This window comes from Gobius niger (assembly GCF_951799975.1).
Source record: "Gobius niger genome assembly, chromosome: 5".
Classification (NCBI taxonomy): domain Eukaryota; kingdom Metazoa; phylum Chordata; class Actinopteri; order Gobiiformes; family Gobiidae; genus Gobius; species Gobius niger.
In genome coordinates this window covers 21,174,395-21,200,938 of record NC_136856.1, presented here as the reverse complement: position 1 = coordinate 21,200,938, position 26,544 = coordinate 21,174,395, and the positions used below count along the sequence as shown (strand labels likewise).

Below are 26,544 nucleotides of genomic sequence, written 5' to 3'. Positions count from 1 at the left end.
TTTTATTTGGAGGATGGTATTATTACTTGGTTGTCATGGTGAACTGCCATCGCTATGACAACAGCTCCACCTCCTGCTGGGGGGGAAAAAACAGCTTATTTGGCCCCAACATCAACACTGGTTGGGTTGTAAACATTTCTTTCATTGTAGAAGGCGAGACCTCCATATGTGCTCCGGGAATAGACCAGGAGGAAAGTGACAAAAGATGAAAAAGTGTTGCAATTTCTGAGATTACACTTGCAGCCGTGACGCTCGCACGCTGAAAAGAAAACAAACCGCTCTGCGCCACAAACTTTCTATTACAGAGTTTTGATTTGAAGGCCTTTTATTTATTTAACAGACACATTGATCATGTAAAAAGATGTGGATTTAATTGGATGAAGTACACAGAATCACAGTGTTGATACTAAAAGTGAACATGGGAGTCCCATCAATGCAATGTAGTTTCAGAGCGTTCAGATTCGTTTACAAAATGTCATCACTTACACACATTATTCACCAATCCCTTTAAATGTCCTTTAAACCATCCCTTTGACAGCAATCGAATGTATTAGTGTTTTCTATGTACGGACTGGTTTAGCGCCATTTGAAATATTGTATCTGAACCGTTTCATTTAACTGTGTTACATTTCTTCACTTCGCACAAACATAGTGTGATACAATTTACAGTATATTTGAAGAAACATGGATATAAGCTCTACTGGCTAAATCTAAATGCAGAAAAAGTAAACTTGAATAATGGATTTGGCTAAATTTTCAACAAATAACCAAGTTACCATCGACACACAAAAGAGAACACTTATAAAATAAATACATTGTCAGTAAATGCTGCTTTCGAACACCTAACCCCACTCAGTCAACAGCAATCAGCTGTATAAATACTTATTTACATGTAGTATGGCTAAATACTTGGTAAATCAATCATTTCTCATTATGGTTAGACACTGGCAATTTAACTTCGAATTGGATTCCTTCTGAGTTTCTACTTGTTACATTTTACAAAGACTGTCTTGCATACAACACACAGACACGAGTACAAACTCCCTCATCCAGCTAATATCATCACAGACTAAAGAAGTGGCCTCTCTGTCCCTTTTTTTAAAGTGAGTGTTTTTTATCCCTGTGTGTATTTGGTCTCCGATCTTCTCCGCCATAATGATCCCACCACGGACGTCAGTTCTGGAAGCTGGCTCTGCCTTGAGCAAAGCGACAGGTTGAGTTTGATATGAACGATGCGAGTATGAAAGGAGTGAGGGACACGAGGACTCTGTCAGGAAGCTCTGGAGAAGGAAGTGCACATCATAACGAACACTGGCTGTAAATATATCAAAACATGCGCCTATCATTTTAACCACTCATTGGCTGAAGACTACTAGAACTGTATAGACTATGTACAATTTAACAATGGCTATGTTTTTGCTTTGCTTAGTCTAGATCAGTGGTTCCCAGCAGATGTAGCTATAGCCACGAAAAGCAGGCAGGATTTTGGCGTCACTAGGTCAATCTGAAGATGATTACACTCAAAAAGCAGAGTTGTCCATGTGATTGCCCTTTTATAGTACGCGTCTGTGAAGCTTAGGAGCCACTAAACTAAACTGTCTCATAACGTTGGCATTTCCCACTGAACACTGGTATTTGAGTTCTTATTTGTTGGTGGACCTCAGTTGCATTGGATAGTGCAACTGCATTGTTAAGGCACTATGTCAAGTGTCTGTCACCCTCCTTCGAATGTCTCCACTAACTCTGCCTGATCCTTTCCATGAAATTGGCGTATCAAAATGGAAGGACTTTCTAGCTCCGGCTGCGACAGTGCAGAACGGAGCAATAACTTTATAAAGGTAGATATGATTTACTTCATGAGCCTCTATATTGTCGTAGATGCACACACTCGCCCGCTTCTGGACACAATGAGAACAATCACCTTCCTTGTGATTTGCATAGAGCATGTTATATGTGCACAACAGAAAACGCCTATTGTCTTTGCCAATGACTCGATTATACTTCCACGATACATGTTGTTGTTGTTGTTGTTGTTATGCAGTTTTAAATAACGGACAATTGTACGGTCAGAAATCCCAAAGTAGGAAATCTCATCCAGCTTTGTCTTAACTGCGCAGCGTTCGGAGACAGAGGGTGCAGCTCCCACAATGTCCTGCTCCGTTCCCTACGAGGTTAATGTCTGACAAAGACGTCTCTGTAGAAGAAAAATGGCTGCTGCACCAAGTCGTGTGGTCCAGTGATTGAGTGACGTGCACACCAATTGTTCGAGTGTTTTTTTTCCTGAGCGTGCAGGATGTCCAAGGGGGGGCGGGGCAAGGGTAAAGACCCCGCCCTCTCATACAGTTAATGGGGCTTGTCCTTGGCGATGGATGCCTCGGCGTCAGTCTCAGGGGAGGCCAGAGGAGGCAGTTTGGCTGAGGGCGGCTGCTCCTCTTTGGGAGAGCTGCTCTTCTCTGCCGCTGAGTCAGCAATGGACTTGGCTTCGTCAGGCGTGTGTTCATTAGGGATGAGTGGAGCTGTGGTTTTCTGTAGGCAGAGGACAGGACGCTGAAAACAGTGCAAACATGGTATGAGACCCCGAAAGCAGCAAGACGCCTGAGCAAAAACATAGGATCTTAGATGGTGCAATATGTGAATCCAAATCCAGTAGATTTTAAAGAAATACTGAATCTCAAGAACACAAATAACTGTATTTTTACCATCAAGATACAAGAAATTGACCCGTGTGCCCTTTGGAGCACAGGGCTGGTCACCTCTGATCACAGCAGCATTTGCTGTGGCATTGTTTCAATAAGGTTCTGTCCAAAGATCCAGTGTTGCATTAGTTTTGACAAAGATCTTATATTGATGATGGGGCAGTGTGACCACTGTGCAAAGCCTTCTACAGCACATCCCAAAGAATGGGGTTCAGATCTGGACTCTGTTAAGGCCAATCCATGTATGAAAATGATGTCTCATGCTCCCTGAACCACCCTTAAAGGGACTAGATGGGACTAGAGGTAATTTTATACTCACTACTGCCACCTCAGGTCTTACGCATAACTGCAGGTTCTATATTAAGCTTGTGCATGACAGCACTTCGGACCTGAATTAAAGGAACAGGCCACCGTTTTTCCATACTGAGATATGTTCTTACCTGAGCTTAGACAAGTTGATACGCACCTGTTTGTTTTTTGTGCGTGCCCGTGGAAGAGCATAGTCGCTTCTGACTTAACCTCGTTTGGAGCTATAGGAATATACTGGGAGAGGCCAAATGCTAACAACATCTTTGGTCTTTGTGTGTGCACTCAGTCACGCAAAAAGACCAGAAAGGTGCACATCATCTCGTCTAAGCTCAGGTAAGAACATATCTCAGTATGGAAAAACGGTGGCCTGTTCCTTTAACACTTTTTTGAGTGACACAGTGAAAGATTTTAGAGGCAGTTGTGGTGAACAGGTCTGGGCTCATTCTACACATTATGACATTGCTGGAACATGTAGGGGGAGGAAAATACTTTTAAACTCCGTACAGTCCCTTTAATGTGAGCCCGAAGAAACCGGCCATTGTCATCTTAGAATAAACCCGTGCCATCAGGGAAGAAGAAATTCATTGATGGAATAACGTGGTCATTCAGGATGTTCAGGTCGTCTCATCTCATTCTTTGAGTTTTGCTGCTCCAATTTACCGCAGTTATTTCATGACTGAGATATAGAAACTTTGAAAAAGTTGGTAATGCTTTAAATTAAGGAGTGCTTGTTAAGTATTAATAAGGTATCAATAAGCAATGGATAATGTGCTGCTTATTCATAACATTTTCCTGTTTCCTGTTCCATTTTCTAAAAAACAGTAATATGTTAAAAGCTAAATGGCTATTTGAGCTAATTCTAGTGACTTTAAATGAACAATCCTTCGCTGTTAATCAGGGACAGTGCTGTAGCTACTTAGTAACAGTAGTATATGGTTCTGACCGTAGTTTGTGATACAGTGTCGCTGTTAGTGGAGGGAAGAGCTGCCAGAGCTGCCAGATCTTCCTGCATCAAGCCTCTTCTGTCCAGCACACTACAGACAGGCAACAAATAATTAATTCACTGTCAAATGGGAAGGGCACTGCATTGTGTGAAATGAAGTTGTTACCTGGGATATGTGGGTCCACAGAGCACCTCACAGCAGTTTTTGATGATGTTCTTGTGGCTGTATGGATTCTGGATACGGTTCTTCCCCGACCACGAGCCTTTGATCTATGGAAACAATTTCAATAATGTAATTTCTCATTATACTGCACGTTCTATACACCGCACCATCTCTCCAGCCTTCAGACACAGACTCTCATCTTTTCACTCTATTTTTTTTCCATTTTCAGATTAAAATTCAAGATATTTTACCTACACTTCAGGGTTTTAATCATTCATTCATTAGTAATTAGGAACTCTGCTAATTCCAGACCAACCAATTTATTAAAAGTCAAAGAAGCCTGTTCTGAGAAACAGAAAATATCTGATAAATGTGATTACTGTTTCAGTTGGGGTTGCAATTAAACCAGTACATATTAAAACCTTGTAATACACACCAGCCCTTTACACACCAAACCAATAAACTAAACGAAACGAAACGAAACAAAACAAAACAAAACAGAAGAAACTAGTGTCGGTTTACGTCTTGTTAAAGCTTTTTAAAATGTCAGTGGATCATGAACATTTTCTAAGTAGACTTTACTGGAAAACAAATTAGCTTAATTTAAGAACCAGTAGTTAATAGACCGGTGTGACCAGTTTAACCAGGAACAACCAAGCACAAATTGAGTACCAAACCGAAACTAGTATCAAAACTTGTGAAGTAAAGGACATTGCGTAACCTCCGTGTACCGAGTGACCCAGTGGCACAGGAGAGGAGCTGAATAAGAACAGCAGAGAGACTTTCGTTGTTGAAATGTAGGGCAACAGCTCCGAGGTGCATGTGCTCTTGATGCAGGCTGTCTGTGAGCAGCGTACAGAGCATGTGCCACAGGGAGCCCAGCAACAACACTCAAGGACCCTCTTTTTAGACTCTGCTGCAGTTTTCCACTTCACTTTGAGTACGTCCCAGCCTCTCTCCTCTGCCGCTCCCCTCAGCCCCTCTCCCCCCGCCCCTCTCCGTCTCTCCTCCCCTCAGTGCTTTGGCGTTGTGCCCAGCCCTGCAGATATTGATGCATCTATTATTAGTCCGATCGCAGATATTGAAGCTGTGGGTCTGACAGCCACGGCGTCGACTCCTAAAGCAACATCACAGAGTTTGCACATCATGGTGGTTAATTACTGATTCGATGTAAAAAAAATGAGGCCAACCAGCCCACAAGACAGAAAGAGGGGATAATAAATTAATCATTACAACAAAGTATGAGCGCGGAACCTCCAGCATTCATGCAGGGGCTTAGTGCCAGACTCCTACAGTACAAAACCCGAGTGCACATGCTCTTGAAGTATTGTATACAGACGTGCAGACACTGTCCACTCATCCAACACCGTCTGCTTCCCATCAGCCTTCTTTCAACGTGCAGTGACTAAACGATGACTCGATGATAATGCGCTCAAGTAATCAATGCTTTTTTTCCTTGTTTAGCCTCAGAGGGGACGTTTACTACTTATGAGCAGAGTGAGTTTCCACAATAATTATTCTAAGAGTAAAACAAGCCAACGGGGGCACTTTTTACACAGCCAGTCTATTTCAATGACTGCGGCTATTAGCGTTTTAACGGTAGTCGATTAGTTTGACATATGCTCACATTATGTACAATACTTAAGGAGACAAAGGAGGCAGTTTGGGTTCACTATAATACCCTGCTCTAAGCTTTGGACTAAAACAAATGAACATACTACGAGCCAACGGTAAAGACTCCTTGTCCCACCCCGTAAGCGAGTCGTGACTACAGTAATCTGGACGGAGAAGTACTTACGTCTTCATTGGTGGTTTGGTTCAGAGAGATCAGGTAGGTGTGGAAGCCGGTCAGTCCCACAACTGACCACAAGGTGAAGAAACACACCAGCAGCTCGACCACAGTGAGGGGCAGTTAAAGAAAACGGCAGCAGATGTTCAGCGGTTATCAGCGTGTGACGACACTGAGATTAAACATTGACCGAGGGGAAGTGAGGCTGGGGAGATTTTGCTAAACCAACCATGAGGGTTTGCTTAACACTGACAGGGCGTAAAAGCTACTGTTCCCCAACATTTCCCAACACTTAAAAGTACACACACACACTGTAGTCGCTGTTAATATACCAAAGAATAATGGGACTCACTGCTGTACCAAATTTAGCCCGAACAATCAAGCAGCAACAGATGGAGAAAGTCGAATTTGGACGGTTAGCTGAGGCCACACCCCCAATGCTTCCTGAATTTTCAAATATATGAAATTAGATGCCCCTTTTAAATAATAATAATTTGACTCTGCGAAGAGGAAAAACAGTGTATTTTTTGGAGGAATATAGGGCAAAGGAAAGGATATGTTCCAGGTGTGTCCTTCAGCGTGTTCAGAAAACCACTGACCACAGAGCCTGAAAGAGAGGGAAAGGGAAAATTCAGTAATAAAAATCTTCAATTACATACGGTGGAATTTGCATTGTGTTTGCATGATGGTACTCACGCATGGCGACGTGGACAATATTGAAGGTGAAGATGTAGATGGTCAGCAGAGACAGAGACAGCGTGAACATGTAGAAGTATCTGTAGTTCCTTTTGCCCACGCAGTTGCCCACCCAGGGACAGTGGTGATCAAAGCGGTCTGGAACAAAAAAAGAAAACGACATGTTCATCATTCACGCTGATATCATTAGCAGTGTTTTGTGTCTCTGAATCAGTCACTCCAAATATAGCATTTAAAAGGTATTACTTTCTCTCATCTGGACGTGAGCCTGATAACATCCAGACCAGTTCAATAAACAGTGATTTATGGTTTCTCTACAGCACACGCTGCATCATAATCATGTTTGCACTGGAGTAGTTTTGTTTTTGTTGCTGTTGGTTTTGTTTAAAGAGGGGGTATTATGCTTTTTTCAGCCACATAGCACCAGTCTATAGGACACTACAATGATGACGAAACCTTCTGTTGGTCTGTCAATGCAGTAAATTAGAATAACTGCCTTGTATAAAATTGCTCTTTCAAAATGGCGTTAGCAAATGACTTGAAATAGGCCTCTGTCTCTTTAAAAACCTCTGACCCTTTCCGACACGCCCCCTCCACACGCTGTCTGTGGCATCACAACAACACTCCGCTCGTTGTCTCAAGTATTGAAACTACGATCGATGCATTTTAATTTTTATTGTTGGAAAGGACCTACTGTTTATCACTTTGTGAACAATGGCCACACAGGATATTATTTGGAAACAAACCTTCCACACCGGACGCTTGGACGGGGCTCTTGCCTGAAAAATAACTGCTATTTGGAGGCTCTCTCTTTGCATCTGCCATGCCCTATGGATCTCTAACTATACCCCCATGGACGACACCAGGATCTGCAGGAGCCCATACGATTCAAAGACGGACATTATCTGTGCAAGTGGACAATGGTTTTTCGAGGTTACCCGTTAGCTTGTTATAATCGACTACAGCTCATTGTTGATGAAAAGTCTGTAATAAACCACAAATGTGTAAAGCCAGGCTCATTGTGTGATCATCGTAAAGGCTGCTTCGAGTAGTTGCCGGCTTTATTGACGTTATTTGTGCATAATATGCTGCCTGTTTTCAATGAATGTTGTGAAGGTGAAGGTTGTTAGCTTGTCGCGGCTAATAGTGCCTTAGCTCCGAGAGAAACCACTCGGCTACGACTCACTGTAGATGAAATGTGAGCAATAAACTACACAATCAACAAGCCAGGCTCCGTGTGTCATCATCATAAAGGCTGCTTCAAGCAGTTGCCTGTTTTAGTGACGTTTTCAATGCATAATATGCTTGTATTCAGTGAATTTTCCCGTTAGCTTGTCGCGGCTAGCTTGTTAGCTCCGGGAGAAAACCACTCGGCTATGACCCATTGTAGATGAAATGTGAGCAATAAACTTCCAAATCAACAAGCCTGGCTCCGTGTGTGATCATTGTTAAACGGTTCTTTATGTGTGTGGTGGTTTTATTGACTTTATTTGTGCATATTTCTCGTTTTCACGTGATGACTCGAGGTTTAGCTTAGCATTAGCTTTCTCCGGAGGCTCTGTGCATCATCAAGGCCCAGCGCAGAACCAGACACTGAAATAAGTGTTCTTGTCACCGGTTTTAATCCTGGGTGTTTCGGTAACAGAAACACTGATGTGTGTCTTTGTAAAAGTCTGCTGTGGCTCCGGTTCACAACACATGAAGCTAATCATCCATGATGACTCTGTTTACATCTTAGGGCTAGACACTGCGGGAGGGGGTTCTGCTGAGGAGCAGTGGTTGGTTACTCGGCTGGTGACGAAAGGTCGGAGGCGTATCCTGGAGGTCGAGGGCGTTTCCTGAAGGAATCAGGCGTTTTATCCCTAAAATGGCTGCCATCAGAGTTTCTACAGATTACTCGAAAATACGTGAATGTGCCAAGGCAACACTTCAGGCATGGTTTTAATGAGGGAATGACTTAATAACATGATGTAAAGCTTGAAAAAGTCGATTTTGCATAATAGGCCCCCTTTAATTGTTGTATCTGGCACTGAAAAAAAATGTAATTACTGAATCATGGAAATACCACAGGTTAAAGCCTTTTGTCATGCAATGGCTAAGCCTGTCACAGAAATATTTTAATAAAATGCAAACATTATATGACCCAAACTTAAAAAAACATAATTGGTGTGTTGTTGTTTTTTCTTTTTTAATGTATTAAACCTTTAAAAGAAGAACTACGTAACTTGTTTATCTTAATAAATCCTTTTTGTTGTCCCGGTGGGTGTAATACAAGTGTCTCTGGCCAGAGAACCACAATTGCTACTTTCTTGCCGCTGAGTAGGAGGCCCCAATACACACTAAAGGGGTCGTTCCACATAGTGAGCCCCGGCCGCGCACGGCGCGATCTTCGTGCAGGTATCGACTCTACCCCACGCACACTTCTGTTTTACCACACATTTGTTGTTTGCTACGTCCCCACAAAGGAGCACGCTGTACAGATCGTCATTAAAGGTTTGTAAGCTGCCATGAGATCAAATGTGGACAAATGCTGCCTTCTGGTGGGAGTTATGGATTCATTCAGAGGTGTCAAGCTGTATTAAAACCACTAAATACAACTATGTAGGTAAGCTACATGCAAATGTTATTCTAACATCTGCTAAAGCTACGCAAACAGCGGCAAAATCCCCATTTAGAACAGCTGTATGATGTTGTGAAATATTAATATGACCTGCGTGTTAATAGTGAGGGCTGTCCACTCTCTCGTTGCCAATCAGAGGCCAGAGTCTGTTCACGTCACATCAGACACAGGCTAGCGGGCTTTGGCCACAGCCAGAGGTCGGTCCCAAAACCTATACCTGGTCAGACCAGTTTGGCCCTGGCTTCTGTTATGGAAAAGCTCGACAATGTGGGTGAAAGAGCCATTCGGCTGACTCGCGCCTATATATGGAAAAGGAGCTTAATAGAATCACGAAGAAGAAACCAAGAGGCTAACGGGCAAAACTGCGGGCTAGCGCCAGTTAAGCAGTATTTACAGCAAAGTTTGAGTGAAAAAAATGATCTCCATTGTGGATGTAATTGGATGTACAATATCCCTCTGTCCCTTTATCTTTTCTGTCAGCATAGTATTTACTCTCACGGACAATTAATGAGTAAAAAGCAACATGCTATGACACCTGCAGTGGCGCTTATGGCCTCTAGGGGCATGAGTTACTTAGTACTGCTTTAATTAACACTATAATAAATGAAAGGTTTCCTACTATTACAATTTGCAGTACTTCACACTTAATCTAAATAGCTTTCTCTACTTATAAAATAAAGTGAGAAGGGAATTATGTGACGCCAGATTAAAGCATGCCAGCCTACAGCGGATGAACAAAGAGACGTCCGTCTACACAGTGACTGCGCACTTCTTCTTCTTCTCTCTGAGCCGCCACAGTGCGCTCCCATATCACCTGCCAGTCCATAAGCTTCAAACGCCGTCTTTTATCAGGAGCCAAGTTGAACTAGACACGCATTTCAAGGGCCTCGCTTTTCCACAGCTTTTACAAACAATAATTCCCTCTTCAATTAAAGTTGAGACATTAATCACAAAGCTATTTTCTCCTCATGTTTCTATTTATGAGGCAGACATAAATAGTCTTCTTTTTTGTTCCCTCACCGACGCAGTTGTCACAGATGCTGCAATGAGAGGCTCGTGGGGGCCGGAAGATCTTGCAGGTGTAGCAGTACTTGAGTTTGACAATCTGGCTGTTGATCTGCACGTTGCGGATTCGAGGTGGGGCTCGCTGACCGGGAGGGACATTTCCATTGGCCGCTTCTGCAAAGAAAAAAACAAACCCAAAAAATATATGAAGTTCACGCAGACATTGGATTGGAAGGAGAACTTGTGTCACTGACGTCTACAGAAAATGAGGCATTGAGCTGCATAGGTGGACCTTGAAAGCTGTTTACGCTGTTGCCTTACAAGGACAAGGCTAGTGAACTGAATTTACTAACCACAGTCATAGCAATTAACACTTTTCCTGACATTGGACTTTTCCATTATGTTTCTCAGTGGGAGAGACTAATGAACTACAGTCGGCGACTGGAGATTAAAAAACTGCATAGGGTGAACAAGAGGTTAATGGACAAGAGCAAATACAACTCGAAAACACCATCAGATGTTCAATGCTTGTAGTTGCTCGGTATATTTAACAGAATGCTCACAACTCCAGCTTATTGTTTTTGATTGAACACAAAGCTATACCTGCACCTGGGTGTCGAGCAAAGACAAAAGGAAATAATGGAGGTACATAGACTTTAGGAAAAACTGTGAAGTGCAAAGTGCAAACACCATCTTCAATAAAACAATAATATTATCTTACTGACCATTATGACGCTGTACACTCCATTCAATTAAACTCAAAAGTATAGCTTTTTTATGGAATTGGGACAAAACAAGACTTAAATAAATCCTAAACTAGCATCAAAACAAGGCTATTGAACTAAGTCAGGAAAATCAAAGCTTTTGCACATTTTAATCTACTCTGGGTTACATTAGCAAAAAATGTGTAAATCTTAAATAAATCGAAAGACTTTTGTAATTTTGCAATTTGCTTTCTTGTGCTGTAGCCAACATCACGTCACTTAAAGCAGAACTAAGTACTTACAAGTGTTAATGGGATGACTGGGGGGTCTTTCATCTCCCCCTGGTGTCTCTGGCCAGAAAACCACCCTTGCAACTTTCCCTGCCCCGGGTCGGAGGCGCAATACACACTAATGCACACACTAATATCTGCATTGTGTGATTGGGTTGTGGCACACAGTGTACAACATCCCTCTCCCTTTGTCTTTTCTGGCAGCGTAGTATTTACTAAGGCTGGGACAATCCACCTTTGTCACAATCCGATACGTATCACGATACTCAATACGTATTGCGATACAGTTAGTAATTATGAGTAATATGTACTTTAAAATGTGTCCAAAGTTTATAAACCAAATGCCATTTGACTTTTACTGAAGTGTTAAGATTGAAACGTGTATTAACATTATTATATATTAACAAAAGTGCTGTGTAATTGTTACTGGAAACCAAAGGAGTGTGTGATATAAATGCCTCCAAACACAAGTATTGAAAGTATTGCGATACTTGATAAAGCATCGATACTTTGTATTGCGGCACAAAGTATTGCGATCCAAATCCGACCTGATCTTTTGTCCCAGCCCTAGTATTTACTCTCACAGACAATTAATGATTAAAAAAAAAAACTGCCACATGCTACGACACCTGCTGTGGCGCTTAATATTCCATTATATTTGTCAATATATTGTGCACCCCTAATAGTAAAAAAATTAATAAATGAAGGCATTTACATTAACATACGCAAGTTGTAGTTAACGAGATACGAATTGCCCATACAATCTTGCTGGTCGTTAACACTTTGTTTTAATAATTATCCCATTAAAATGTTATTGCAAAGTGATATTTATCTGTTATTGCCTCATGTTGCCTGTGCAGTGATGCAGACATTGCCGTTCTCTAAGAACCCATTCAACACAATCTGAAAGTGAACTGTATTGAATCCAATGCTGGAAGGTGCTCCTAGATTTGCCTCTGGAGAATTAGGCGGTGTAGAATTAATGAATGAGTCATCTTGGAGGGATAATGCCTCTCCCAGGGGTAACGGGGCTCAGCCTGCTGTGGCATTATACTGTATATTCCAGGAGGAAGCTCGTACTCGCATTAACATCCCCCCCGTGGGACCGGCCTCTAACAAGCTACAGCCACAGAGCACCTGCATGTCTTTCCGCAGTCGGTCTCTCACACCTGCCTCCTCGCTCCCCTACAACACGCCCACATCTGCATCATTAGCTGCCACGCCAACACTTCACGCCTACGCTTCATCACGGCTCAGAATGAAGAGATGAAGCTTGTTTAACGGAGCAATTTTTCTCTTCACGCTGCAGCAGGCTACAAGTGACCCATTTTGGGGCTTGAGTGATGGATGCCTGGCTATTTCAGGTTTACAGTTGTCGGGGGAATGTAAAATATGAAACCAAAAAGGGAAGATATGAACACTGCAGCCTGGGAATTGAGAGTTGGAACCTAATGCTCCAAAAGGGTCAAGAGGAACTATGGCGCACAGTAAAACTTGCAGGCTTAGGTTGAACAATATGCAAATCAGGATGCAAATCGCTACACCAAAGGCTCCAGGATAACAACAACAAAAAGTGACAAAAACGGAACATAAAAGTGACAAAAATGAAATGGAAAAAAGACGAAAACGCCACAAAAAAAGCAATGAAAAAAGTGACGAAAAAGCAACAAAAAAACAACAAAAACATGACAAAAAAATGATTAAAGAAAGACGAGAACACAGACAAAACTCTCCCAAAATGTGACAAAAACACGGCAAAACACGACTAAAGAGTGATGAAAAAGCAACAAGAGCAAAAAAAAAACCCAGACAAAAACATAAGAAAAATTCTAAGAAGTTAAACAAATATAAAAAGAGTTGTGGATTCAAAACTGACTGATAACACATTTGAATTCACAGCATGTGCATCATTACAGCACAGTAAAGCCTGTTACAGAGGGTGAGTCAGAGTCGAGATGAGAGAAGCAACTCTCTGAGGACTTCACGCCCCTGATTCTGAGCTCTACTCTTCCTAGTTCCTCGTCTGACTTAAGAAGACAGTGCACTGAACAGAAAGACAGAGATAAATTGGATTGTGAATGCCACACGGGCTAGAGCTAGGGGAATACATTTAATAGCAGAAAGAGCTGGGACAAACATAAAACGGGCTTATGAAAACAATCTGTTTGTTTGAAAGCAAATACCCATTGTTGTCTTATAGGCTGTCGTATGTAGGAACCCAATAAGAGAATCCCCCATTGTCCCCTTTGACTCACTACATATAGCAGCTTCTAAGTCCATACTCTGTACACAGCCAGAAAAGGAAAAAAGTAAAGCTTTGTGGCATTGCAATGGAGTTCTATTGACTTAAATTGAATGGATGCAGATAAGGGAGAGCTGCCCGGGTTACATGATCAACCCAGAGCATATTTGAAGGTGAAAAGATAAATCTACAGTGGTCAAATGTAATACATTTTGCAATACTGTTTCAGTGCTACAAAGAGCTTGGGAATGTGTGGTCAAAAGCAATAAGGTTTCTGGGATTTCTGAGGACGCGTTCCCTAATAATAAACCAATGGAGACTAAAATGTAAAATAGTGGAGTTATCGTTCACATGCTGCACATTATTTGGACACCACAGTGTGTAGTAACTCAGCAGCTTCCAAAGCTCTTTTCTTTTATATATTGTTTAACACAATATTTGACAGTGTCTAGTTCCTTAAAACGGTGCATTTCTATGGCGAAGTTCAAATATAAAGGAATCCATCTCAAAGTATTTATAGAAAACTTGGAACTAAGAACAATGAAAGGATTTGAAATGCACTTTTGTGTTTACATTTTATAACATAATGGAGTCAGTGTACTGGGTTTGCAGAAAAAGCATCTTACCTATCTCCATCTCAATAAACGTGGCTTCATCTGGGAGAGCCCGGGGCAGCACCCCTGGGTCACTGAAGCTCGTCCTCAAGAGCATGGCCATGACGAAGAGGAAAAGGACAGCTGCGAAGACTGGGATGGCAGGGGAGAGGTGGACAGCCAGGTAAGGACATCTGTAATTTACAAAGATGAAACCACCACATTAGTCACATTGCTTAAGTAAATAAGAGAAATCATTTATGCAGTCACCCATTCATACACCTCGATTGTATTGTTTAGGGAGCTGCAGTAGATTTCTGATGTAATAAGAATGAAATTAACCACAGACCCTCACTTTAATTTAATGAAAGTCCAAAAACATCACAGCTATGATTGAGAGCCATGGAAATGGTCTGTGGTTGTTGTACAGGGAGGCAGCTCACGGGCACATGCCTCGCCCAAGTAGATGAGATGGCAGTATTTTACTGTTGAGTATTTTGCAATAGGCTGACAAAGCATAATTTATCCAACTGCATATTTTTTATCTGTTAGATATTGTGTTCCTTTAAGTACATCTCTAAATCAAAAACAATAACCCTAATAAACACCCACCATTTACGCCTATAATAGAAACCAACAGCTTGTATGTAATCTGAATACTGGACACTATAAAGCTTGAGAGTCTTTATTTTCTTCCTACATTTTCCTTTCTATTTTAATGTATTATTGGATGCTGGGTAATCAAGTGCAGAGTTGAAAATACCCTGATTATTATACTGAAGTGTCGTATCAAGTGCGAGGTCATGAACTCTGGTAGTGGTCGGGCACGGAGCTGAATAGAAAGCAGATTGCCATAGTCCCCTGGATGTGAGGGGGAAACATTATCATACCTCTAAGGGCCGGGTCTAAAGCCACTGGGGCTTTCAGCACACGGCCCGCTGCCCGGTGCGATAAAAGCTGCAGTGCACAGAGTTGAGGCAGAAAGCAGCAGCATCCTCTTATTAATAGTTAAAGCCTGGCTCCGTCTGATCTGTTGGGGTCTGATATTCATAATGCATCGCTAATGTTCAACTACAGGATTCCTCCACACCAGGACATCTAGTTCTGTACCGTATGTCAGCCCGAGATCATGCGATTATCAGCTTTCATGTGGCAGATAGATGTTTGCCTTTAACAAGCAGATAGTGAACTCATCACATTTTTAATATTCAATGAAAGAGCTGGGAACTGGGGCATATATGAGACACATGGGATCAAGTCAGAAAGTCAGAATTTGTTGTTTTTCCAAGTTGAACACAAATTGAACAACATTTAATCCTCCCAGTAATGTCATGCTGTCACTAATACGGGCCATTTATGTTTCACGATGAACATGCTAGATGTAACTAGGCCTGTCAGAAAAACACATTTGAAGTTTGATATATTGAGGCAGGATAATATCGTGATAAACGATGTTATTGACTCTAACGATACTAGATACTGTTAACTCTCAGGCATAAAAATGACAGTAAACCTTTGTTCTAAAAGTGCATCAACATATAGACACAGACAGCATCGTGTCATAGACGAGGACGTGGCTTCGCCAACGGGGAAAAAAGAATCTTTTGGGAAAAACAATTTTCCACTCTTTTTTTTGCCATTTTCTGGTGGAATATGAACTTATTTACCACACATAAATAAAGTCAAGTGTAAACCGGGCCTATATGGATATTTTGTCACAGCAGATTGTTCAGAGGAAGTGAAAAAACGGCAGACGTAGCTAGCGCTGGCTAGCCGTTAGCATTAGCACGATGCATTCTCCGTGACTTATGTATTTATGGGCTGTTGAACCACTTTGCTCCACTCCATGTCTTTGTATCTTTATTAAGTAGAAAACTATATTCAGAATTCAGAATTTGTTAAAGTAGTTTTTTAATAATTAGACAAAGTTTAGATTTTTCTCCAAATTGTTTTCCCCCTTTCAAACATGACCATATATGGGAGATTCCAGAGATGCCGTCTGTATCTATCCCATAATTCCACACAAGCCGCAATAACCATGAAATATAATGTAACTCAATTTGCCTAAAAAACGTTTCTTAAAGAAAGAAATAGGGGGAAAATGCCAATAAATGTACAGACGATAAATATCGAGCCCAAAAATATATCGTTCATCTGTTATTTATTGAACGATAAGACGCTATAGTAATCATCGTGACAGCCCTAGATGTAACCCAAGACAGTTTCCATGAGATGTTCGCCAAAGATATGAATAAGCTGCATGGACCCGTTACCGGTATCTGCGTTTAAAGTACTACCAGTGCTGTTTGCTCAAATCTCACTGTACTGGAGTCTTAATCTTACAGCGGCACGTGCTAGCCTGGATTAACAAACTTCTCACAGCTCAACACTAGGCCACTATAGTATATTTCACTCTGGTAAGCAACAACTGTAGCTGCGTCAACATCGGCAACCATTGGATTTTTGCGCTGAAGCGAAACAGGCTTTACATCCCCAGAAGAATGTCATCAGTGTTGCGATACACTGCTTTAACTCGCGCCTGCCGCAAAACAAAGCGCTCCTGTTCCCCCGTCCTGTGCACGCGTCTGACGGCATACCTGTGGGCAACCTGACACACAACACCTGCAGGACCGGTCTGAGCCGTTTTTTTTTTTCTTTTTGTCCCCGCACTTGCCTTACTTGCGCTCTAATGGAAACAACAACCAGCAGAGTTTCAGATCGATCCTGCGTGAATTATGTTTGCACTATTTGTGGTGCGGGGAAGGCAGACGGAGGAGGAAGGCGGCTTGTCGATGCAGCCTAATTCCCATAATGATGACCGGTCGGTATTTGAAGCACACTCTCTATCATCTCTTCCCATCATGGCCCGGCGTCCTTCCTGTGTGTGTGTGTGTGTGAGACCATTTTCCGATGTATAAAAGGAGCAGGGTGGTGTGGCCTGTGTGGTCGTCACTCACAAAGACAATCAGCCGCTGTTGGTCCGTCCGTCAACGCAATCGATCAAAAACCAATACTGACGAATAATCTTATACAGAAGAGTTTTGGAATCAGTTTTGGAATTATTATGATGATGGTCCATGATTGTTACCCAAAAAAAACAACTCTTTAACACAAAATCAATTATTGTTTGATAAAGCGAGGGCCTATTAATTTAATTCACTGAAGAGAGTGTGCATCTCAATGTTCCAAACAACAACAAACACTTCTACTATTACTTGTTTGCACATTACCCTGTTCTTCTTTGATTGCACTTTCCTGACTATTTGCACCCCCTGAGTGAGTGAATATCCCCATTGTGAGATCCATAAGGTCTGATGCTTATCTCTCATCCTCATGCAGCCTTCTGATTCAAAATCTGCCAAAGACAAATCAACAATAAAAGTTTTAGCACATGAATGGCACGTTTATTTTTAAATATTGATGAACACATTTGACAAAGCATATGTAAATGTGGACGGTGTAAAAACAAATCTACCCCGGTGCTATTGCTGTGACAACAACCTTTCGAAAAGTAATGTGATTCCTGTTTAAAATTCATTCCACTCACTTTGAGCATTTATTTGAATTTGAACCAGTGCAATATTATGCCGTCACCACCTCTAATAAAAGAGTTTACAATGGGGCTGCATGTAAAAATAGAATAGCAATATTCCTGACAAAGCGATTGCAATTAGATTTGTAATCTACGTTTTAAAATCAAGATTCAGTTTGCCCTAAACACTTTCACACATTCAGAAGAATTACCTTTAAAAGAAGAAACTACAAGAATCACATACAAGTGTGTAGAGGTCTAAACTACACAGTTATGTTTTTTAGCATAATAAAGATCCCATGGAAAAACAATATTTGGTTGTTGCAAAATATAGAGAACAGCCCAAATATTGGCAGTCTTTGCGATTTGCTTAAAGCCACACCGTGTAAAATTTTACCCAATAAATAAAATTTAAATACAAGCTTTAATTTTATGATGATATTTTCATCATTGAAAAATACCTCATGAATGTACAAACAAACATGAGCCTTTGGTGTGAGCGGCTCAGCTCTCCTGAGACATGACTGAAACTTTACCGGGAGTGGATACTCCGTCGACGAAAGGCAGCAGGATTTGAGATGTAAATAGTTTAGGTTCTCATCCAAATCCGTTATTCGATTACCATAGCATTTTCTGTGTCGAGCTGCTCATTGGAAACATGTATTGTTTCAATGGCAACAGTATATGTTTCCATCAAAATGTTACGCAGTGTGCCTTTAAGCATTCAATTTGCGATTTCGATTTGATTGTACTAAATTACGCAGCCCTTCCAGAAAATTAAGTTTGAACTTTAGTAACTAAAAGCCATCCAGATAACGTCACTGCAAGTATTGCTCATCCTTTTTCTGCTCTCAAAGTGTGATGTGTGCGGGGGAAGTGTGAAACTGATTTAACAGTTTTTTCTTTTTTTTCTTTTTTTTTTTCAAAGTAAGCATTTACCATTATACTGTATTACCGCCTTCCTAATATGGTCATGTGGCTATCCGGGATTACATGACAACAGCATTATGTCAGAGTGACTCATGACTTTTGTCCAGCACTTTGTGACTTTCTTAATACTTCACGTCCGTAAGCTGAAGTCAACCTGCATGAATCATACCATGAATTATGCACGTAAACATTTGCAGCCTCTGTATTCGCCATGTTTCTAGGGCACGGTGGAAAATAAATAAAGCATACACGTTGTGTCTTTCTCCGGCTCAACTTGTGTCAATAATTATCAGAGTCAAGCTGATCTTTTCCTATGTTGTGCATAAACTTGAGTATATCTGTGTAAAACAGTAACATCTGTTTGTGTTGGCCCTATGCCTTGGAAAATGGTGGAAAAGATAAGTATAGAGTTGGTAGCGCTTCACTTTACTGCACAGTAATAACATGGTAATATGGAAATAGCAATAGTATAATAACATGGTAATTATGGACCCATGACTAATCCTTACCTTTGCCCTAACCCAGAAAGACTGTCAATTACAGAAGACATTGTTATTAATAATATGGAAAAAGAGTAAAAAGCATTGTTCCATGTTATCCCTAGATGCCATGTTATTACCATATTACTACGTTATTATAGTGCTGTAAAGTAAAGTGTGACCATAAAGTTTATCGTCCCGTTACACAACTGTAATGAAAATGTGCATTATAAGAGAACATAAACAATCATCCGGTTTAATGACTGTGTTATGCAACATTTAAATACCATACAAGAGATGAAATGTCACCGCAAATGTCCGAAGTCTGTTACTAGGATTAAAGCAAGGATTACACATTACATCACTAAATGTGCACAAGTACAGACAAATTGTGATTCAAATAATGAAAGTGATTGAAAATAGTGCAAATTGAACAAAAGCCTTAGTAACAACAATAAATGTGGGTTAAAAAAATAAATCTTTGAAAATTTGTCTCGCTAACCTCATGCCTTCCCGAGAACAAAGCTCTGCACAGTGCTTGACTGTAAATGGAGCATCTAGCATGAATAGGGCATAAATCACGCTTTTGCTCGTTTAGATGGGACCAGGAGCTGTCTCCTGATTGGCTGCTGGGGAGACAGGGCGGGTGCTGTGGGGAGCAAAGGGGCCAGCAAGTTTCCAGATGCCTAAGAGCAGCTGTTGTGCACCATCACTCCGCCATGCACTTTGTGTCTACATGCTCTGTAAGACTGAATGTTGTTTATTGTCACCAATACCACTTCATACTGACAGGAAGAAACTCTTTCTCTGCGCATATGTTTTCCTGCCCTCACAACCTGTCCTGGGGTGGACGCACAGATGACACACTCCTCTTGTTCCAACATTTCCACATGAACAAACTGTTTTTTTTTTATTGAACAACATGCAACACTACATTTAAACATAGCTGTCTGAAATCATAATCTCACATTTCAGTCGGTTTAAACCATAATGCTACTCTGCTTATGAAAGACTATAACACTGGCTATAGGCAACCACAATTGTTTCCAGTGAATTCCACTTTACTTGCTCCTAATAGGTTTTCTCATTTATGTGGATGGTTGTTTCCGCCGTTTAGCACAAATTAAAGCTCAGTGAGGGCTCCCTGAGCTTTATGCTGATGGCTGGTGATAAAAATAAGATGTCTGCTCTGGGTGCAGCTGGATATGAGCCAGGGCAAGGACTGCCTTGTCTCTTCTGATTATGAAGTTAAGTTAGCAGAAATATACAATGACTGAGAAATTACACCATGCAGTGGGGAAGAGCAGTCAGGGGTATAGGTATTGTAAACAAAGTATCATTAAAAGGGACTATACAGAGTTTAAAAATGCTAAAATTATGTATTTTCCTCCCCCTACAGCCATGTCCTAATGTGTAGAATGAGCCCAGACCTGTCACCACAACTATCTCTACAATCCTGCACTGTCACTCAAAAAGTTGTTACTTTGGGTCCAAATTGCCTTCATGCACGAGCTTAATATAGACGTTACAGTTACATGTATGCCCTGAGGTGGCAGTAGTGAGTATAAAATGGCTAACTTGCATCTAGCCCAGTCTAGTCCATCTCTACCAGTATAAAAAACAAAACAATACACAGTCCTAGTCAGGGGGAGGGTTGGGTCTGACAGTGTTTTGGAGCTGGTAAGAGAGACCTGATTACACTGAGAGGTCATGGTCACAGAGTGTGATGTCACTTATGATGCTCGACGGCAGCTGCCTGAAGGGTTAGTAAACCAGAGCAAAAAAACAAAACATCCCAACTTTTGTAAGCTTTTGGTTAAAAGTGTTAGTCAGCTTTCACCCAGATGAACTTGACTCCCATTCATCATAATTTTCAGGATGAATATGGCAGCTACTGTTGTTTGCCTAAACAAATAGTTTTCTATGTGAAGGACACTTGTCTCATGTTTCAATATTCTAACTTTTACCAAACAAACAATAGAAAATTGTATAAGCGGTCATTCTGTCATAGATAAATGTTAGTCAACTCTTCAAAACAGTGTGACCCAACCCTCCCCTTGGACTAACTCAATCCTTCCCGGTCATGGGGAGGGTTGGATAAAATCATTGCAATAATTTGAATTGTTTTTATTATTCTCTTTCTATTCAATATTGAAGCCTTAGAGGGATCTACTCATTGTTTAGGAGACTGCATGTACATAGCATCCTAATATCAAAATGTTGAAAGCCTTGGCAGTAAAGCTAAGAAATGTCTTATGTGACCCAACCCTACCTGACCCCGCTCACCCCTACCTTTGTTCTGATAGTAGAACACGTGTTTTAACACACAGTAGCTGCCCTTTAATTTACTGTTACAACATTATCAGCCATTAGAGCAAACATGATCCCACAGAATTAAGATGAAAGGTGACTGAACAATAAAGCCCCTGGTTTAGTTTTGTGAAAAGTCATGGCTGAGTTTGACTTTTTACCAAATTCTGACTCTGATTGGATAAATTTTGTCATTGTAATCTTCAACAAAAGCCTTGTGGCAGTATTAAATGTAATCCAACCTTAAGAAAAAGACAGTAATACTATGGATTTTGTTATCTGCCATTTTGATTTGAGCATGAGTTTGGGCCTCGAGAAATTAACAATCATCACATGTAAGCGAAGATCAACTCTGAAAAAGGGCTCCTGGTTGACTGACCTAATCGCAACAATAATGTCATCCCCGTTGGAGATAATTAGGTTCGGCTGTAATATGAACAGAGTATGCTGACAGCCTTGAGCCATTAGCCCGCACAAAGCCTCGCTGGGCCATGGTGCTGAATCGGACCAGCAAATCTCTCTCTGCCTCTCTTGCACCCTCGCTCTCTTTCCCTGCACAGGACAACAGCTACTTCTGTCCCAACTCAATAATAGTGCAGTGCAGAGAGATGGCGAGCCTTGGCCAGGGACATCATTTTTGCTAAGGCCCTTGTGTGTGGTCTATCTGTGTACACAACCACAACAACTGTGTCAGACAAGATGTTGTGTATCATTAGATTCTGTCAATACACTCATGAGAGTAAATGGGCTCAAAAGCAACAATTACAATGACTGAACTCCCTCTTACTGTATTTCTTTACAGTCTGATTTCCTTCTACTTTGGAGCCAATACTAATGGACACATCACAGCCAAGAACACAGCTAACCTTTCTTTTAACTGAATATGGCCGGGCAGCTCAAGTCATCAAATATTTACCACCAGCGCAAGTGATCAATCATAAGCATTTTCTCCAAAGGAAAGATTTGCCAGTAGCTCAACACAAAGCCAGGGATATAATAGTCAGTTCGCAACAAAATGTGGCCAGTGAGTAGGCCACAGGTCACCAGAGAGAGAAGGCACAAGTGAGTGCTGATTCTCAGAGTCACATTACCTTTAAGGACGCCATAAAGCTCCTGCAGAATATTGATAAGAACAGAACTCCTCGATACGGTATCAGGAGTCAATTAGAGAATGGGTGAAAAGCTATTGAGCAGGGTCCAATAGTGTAAGCCATATTTGTTATTGTTATTATTGATAGGTCTTATTATAGAGCTTTGGTTTTGTGAAACAGAGCACACTTAAAAAGGTCGTGTGTAGCTGATTATATTAATAAATAAATTCATAACAGGCATATCTGTTTGGATTCATGTGCAATAGCCAACACCTCACAGGCAATTCAATGACAATCGGGGATGGTTGAAATGGGCCTATAATGTGTAGCTACTTACTCAAAGGCGAAGAAGAGGGAACAGGTCCCAATGATGAGGAACATGGTGAGGTAGAACACTCCTTTCTGCCGGGCCATCATCACCCTGCCGTCGCAGCAGAAGGTGTTCTTGCCCGGGAGCTTCTCCCATTTGCGCACCTTCCTAGTTATCATCACAGCCGACATGATGCTGCCTTCAGAGAGTCCGTATCTGGAGGATGTTGCCGCCGCCTATACCCCAGGATAGCAATGGGGTGGGGGTGCTACGTAAATATAACTGTAATCTGAATATTAAAACGGCGTTCACGTGAAAACAAAGATTCCAGTAAATATGACAAAAAATGTGTGCGCATAACGAAGCATTTCCCTCCTCGCGTAGTAGTGTCGCAGTCACATCATCAATTTATTAGCCAATCCATACCATTCCCAGGCCGTGCTACTGCAGCGTGGCATTTCCTCAGTATTTGCCACTCTTTTCAAAAACACGATTTCAGTCAGTCACCGTCCGGGAAACGCGCAGAATTGGCATAAAAATCACCCGACAGCCCGAGACAGATGTTTCCCACCAGAGGCTTCATGGGGAGGAAGAATGCATCGGAGGAGCGGACCTTGACCGGTTGACATTCATATCTGTAAAACACGGAAAACAAATCTCACAAAAAAATGGCCAGCGATGTAGTCAACACGAATTGATAAAAAGATTGAAAAAAACAACAATTGCAGCACTAAAGCAACGCAAATGGAGAAATTAGACTGGCGCGGGCTAAGCTGCCGCCTAATGTGGCTTTTCCTGCAGATAGCAGATCGAGCTTTTAGTCAATGGGAGCAGAAACACGCCTAGATTGAAATGTCTAATCTTAAAGGGCCAGGACAGGTGGAGCAACAACAGGCAGATGTGGGTCCTACTCTTTCTCAAATGACACACATAGGTGTCCGAAAGGCGCACAAAACAATCCATCGTAAGAATACCTTTAAATGTGATCGGCAAAATTAAAGATTTTAGACTATACACAAAACATGCTCCTAATGACAGAATATGCTATTTCTGAATCACAAATCTGTTGCCTTTAGATCTCCATGGAGACGAGCTGGAGATGTAAAGAGCCGCTCTCAGAAAAGTTTGTTTGTACATTAGTATTTTTCAATGATAAAAACATATATCATAAAATAAATGCTTGTATTTCAATTTAATGTATTGGGTAAAATCCTGCGCAGTGTGGCTTTAAACAGATAGCTCTGCCATAAAGAACGTGAGGTCATATTAGAAAAGGGGGAGAGAAAATAATTGAGTTTTTATTTTATTGTATTATTATTATTTTTAATTCATTTATTTCAGGCAATGGCACAGAAAGTACAGTAGGCCTATACAGTAACCTTTGGAGCCAATACGAATGGCTCCAAAGCATTGCCCAAAGATACAAGATGTCAAATTTGCTATACTTCTGTAGTGACCAGAGTTTGGTGCAGGGGTCAAACTATCGCCCAGTGTTGGTTCTGGTGTACCTTACCTTCTCACAGTTGGTTTGGGCAAATGTTATAACGCATTTGGGCATAGGAATTAGATACAATACAACAAGGCCATTTAAGTAAATTCAATTATAAATAAATAATAGATACATGAATGAACGAATAAATAAAATCAAATGACTAAAAAGAAAAACTCAGCTACCAAAAACCTAACTAACTCATTTGTACATAAAAGCCTTGCTGAATCTTACCTGCTCGCGTCTCAGTTTCAGAAGGCTGTTGTGTTCAATGTTCATAAATATTACATATTTTAATCATACCCATAAACCAGAGTACTGCATGTAACAGTCTGTTGTCGCCATCTGTTGGAAGATAAGTGGCAACAGCTTGTGCGTCGTAAAATGTGCTCCGACTAGAAACACGGGTTAAATAAACCAAACGACCAATATACCTCTATCAATGTTGAAAACTCAAACTCTCTGAAAAGAAAACACACGGATGATATGGAAGGTGTGCCGTATCTTCGTGTATCGCGGTGCTATGCACAGGATTTCAGGTAGCGTTAACCTTTCTCAAAATTGAGACGTAAAAATAGCTAGCTGTGCTAATGTTAGCATTGTTTACATAGCCTGATATGTATGCACTATTCACGTATCACATGTTTTAAAACACTTTGAAACGTCTGTTGTTTCATAGGAAATATTTACAGTCTCGGGATGTTTTGGACACAAGTCTCAGCTTTTTAAAAGGCATAGATGAGACCATCATTCTGCCCATTTTAACTAAGAGAGTGTCAGAGCTTGACATACAACATCTTCAATGCAGAGTGGCATCTGACAGCACCTGTGAAATCATATGGAGTGAGGTAAACTGCATAACAAAAATGTTCAATGCTTACTACACTGACATGGCATCATCTCTTATTGTCGGCGGTTCTTTCATAAGGCTTTTAAAAAGAAGAAAAAACAACAATCTGTTGTTAATAAACTTGAAGTGGCTCTACAGAGGCTGCTTCTGGAATCTACAGGAGAAGATTGGACTGAAGGGCTGAAGAGAGACCTCCCCCGCAGCTTTGAGAGACATGGGGACCTCATATTACTGGCACATGACTGTTTCTCTCAGTGTATATGGAACAAAATCGGTAGAGTAGTGGCATATCTGGCTGCTTTTTATATTTTTGTCAAATGTTCAACACTTTTCTTCCTCTATAGGTGACTCACTATGGATCACCGTAGCCAAAGTACTTGGGGCCAATCGAGTTGCAAAAATGAGTTGTATAAGCAGTAATGGGTTTAGGTCTCCTGTTGTGACAATGCTGCGTGGAGAACACAGCTGGGTGACACATGTTGACAATGGCATCAGGTCAGTTTAGTCTAACCCTGAACATTAGAAGCTTTAATATTCCCCTCACAAAAATAAATAAATGTTCTTATACTTAACTATCGCCAGGTATGATTTTGATGTCACCAAATGCATGTTTTCATCTGGGAATATCACAGAAAAGCTTAGAGTTGCCACATTTGATTGTAGAGGAGAGACTGTTGTGGACTTATATGCAGGTAAAGCACTGAAAGACTTCAACAGTGAGTGACAATGTCAGTGAATATGCATTATGTGTTCCACAGGGATAGGATATTTCACACTGCCCTACTTGGTTCACTCTGGGGCTGCTCATGTTCACGCCTGTGAGTGGAACCCTGATGCCATTGAAGCTTTACATAAAAACCTTCAAATAAATAAAGTTTCTGAGCGCTGCACTATACATCAAGGGGATAACAGACAAGTAAGTCATCCTTCTTATAGTATATTTTTGTTTCCGAACTGATTAATTTCAAAGTCTGATTTTGTTTCCTTAGCTCCAGCTGTATGACATTGCCGACAGAGTAAACCTGGGCCTCATCCCAAGCTCAGAGGATGGCTGGCCAGTTGCCTGTCGACTGCTTAAGAGATCCACTGGCGGCATTTTGCACATTCATTATAATGTTACGTCTACAATGTCAAACAGAGACTGTTCCTTGGAGAATATTCCTGCACACAAAAGAGACAGAGAAACGTGGCAGGTTTGGGCCCTTGACACAGCAAAGCGCTTTACCTCTCTGTTGAAGGACACTACTGGAACAGAGTGGAGAACACATGTCCAACACATAGAGCGTGTGAAGTCTTATGCTCCGCGCGTTCATCATGTTGTATTGGACTTGGAGTGCAGGCCATTAGTAAGGGATAACTCGCACAAAAGTGTATCGCATTAATGTGATAGCTTTAATGTTGAGAGGGAGAACAGGTCAGAATGTCATTGTATACACAGCACTTTTGATCCTTGTTAATAGGCCTGTAAACATAATAATATAGAAATAAAAACTTGTTCAAAGT

At 41.2% G+C, this 26,544-nt stretch overlaps 2 protein-coding genes across 3 annotated transcripts; one reads left to right on the top strand and one right to left on the bottom strand.

The window, feature by feature from the left end:
- Window positions 1–325: 325 nt before the first annotated feature.
- zdhhc9 (zDHHC palmitoyltransferase 9) lies at window positions 326–23,549 on the bottom strand. Of its 2 annotated transcripts, none has more exons than XM_079556103.1 (9): window positions 22,730–23,549; window positions 14,084–14,244; window positions 10,237–10,395; window positions 6,597–6,734; window positions 6,461–6,507; window positions 5,910–6,014; window positions 4,115–4,218; window positions 3,949–4,039; window positions 326–2,547 (listed from the first exon to the last, which is right to left on the bottom strand). In XM_079556103.1, the coding sequence occupies exons 1-9, from the start codon at window positions 22,891–22,893 to the stop codon at window positions 2,344–2,346; spliced, it is 1,173 nt and encodes a 390-aa protein (XP_079412229.1). In that variant the 5' UTR covers window positions 22,894–23,549; the 3' UTR covers window positions 326–2,343. The 2 variants fall into 2 exon arrangements, with proteins under 2 accessions (XP_079412229.1, XP_079412230.1); XM_079556104.1 differs by having other exon boundaries at window positions 326–2,526.
- Window positions 23,550–24,571: 1,022 nt separating this feature from the next.
- Window positions 24,572–26,507, top strand: trmt12 (tRNA methyltransferase 12 homolog). The gene is made up of 7 exons (XM_079556607.1): window positions 24,572–24,730; window positions 24,871–25,039; window positions 25,120–25,315; window positions 25,386–25,536; window positions 25,624–25,733; window positions 25,800–25,957; window positions 26,031–26,507. The coding sequence occupies exons 1-7, from the start codon at window positions 24,678–24,680 to the stop codon at window positions 26,421–26,423; spliced, it is 1,230 nt and encodes a 409-aa protein (XP_079412733.1). The 5' UTR covers window positions 24,572–24,677; the 3' UTR covers window positions 26,424–26,507.
- The last annotated feature ends 37 nt before the right edge of the window (window positions 26,508–26,544 follow it).

Bases quoted from the DNA above. Each gene is read 5' to 3' on its own strand.
- zdhhc9 (XM_079556103.1), bottom strand. From the start codon at position 22,893: ATGTCGGCTGTGATGATAACTAGGAAGGTGCGCAAATGGGAGAAGCTC. The intron at 6,015-6,460 runs ACATATCCTTTC...TAACTGCCCCTC, and splicing joins CGCTGAAGGACACACCTGGA to ACTGTGGTCGAGCTGCTGGT. The intron at 4,219-5,909 runs GTAAGTACTTCT...TTGTTTCCATAG, and splicing joins ACCAAACCACCAATGAAGAC to ATCAAAGGCTCGTGGTCGGG.
- trmt12 (XM_079556607.1), top strand. From the start codon at position 24,678: ATGGAAGGTGTGCCGTATCTTCGTGTATCGCGGTGCTATGCACAGGAT. The intron at 25,734-25,799 runs GTAAAGCACTGA...TGTGTTCCACAG, and splicing joins TGTTGTGGACTTATATGCAG to GGATAGGATATTTCACACTG. The intron at 25,958-26,030 runs GTAAGTCATCCT...TTGTTTCCTTAG, and splicing joins ATCAAGGGGATAACAGACAA to CTCCAGCTGTATGACATTGC.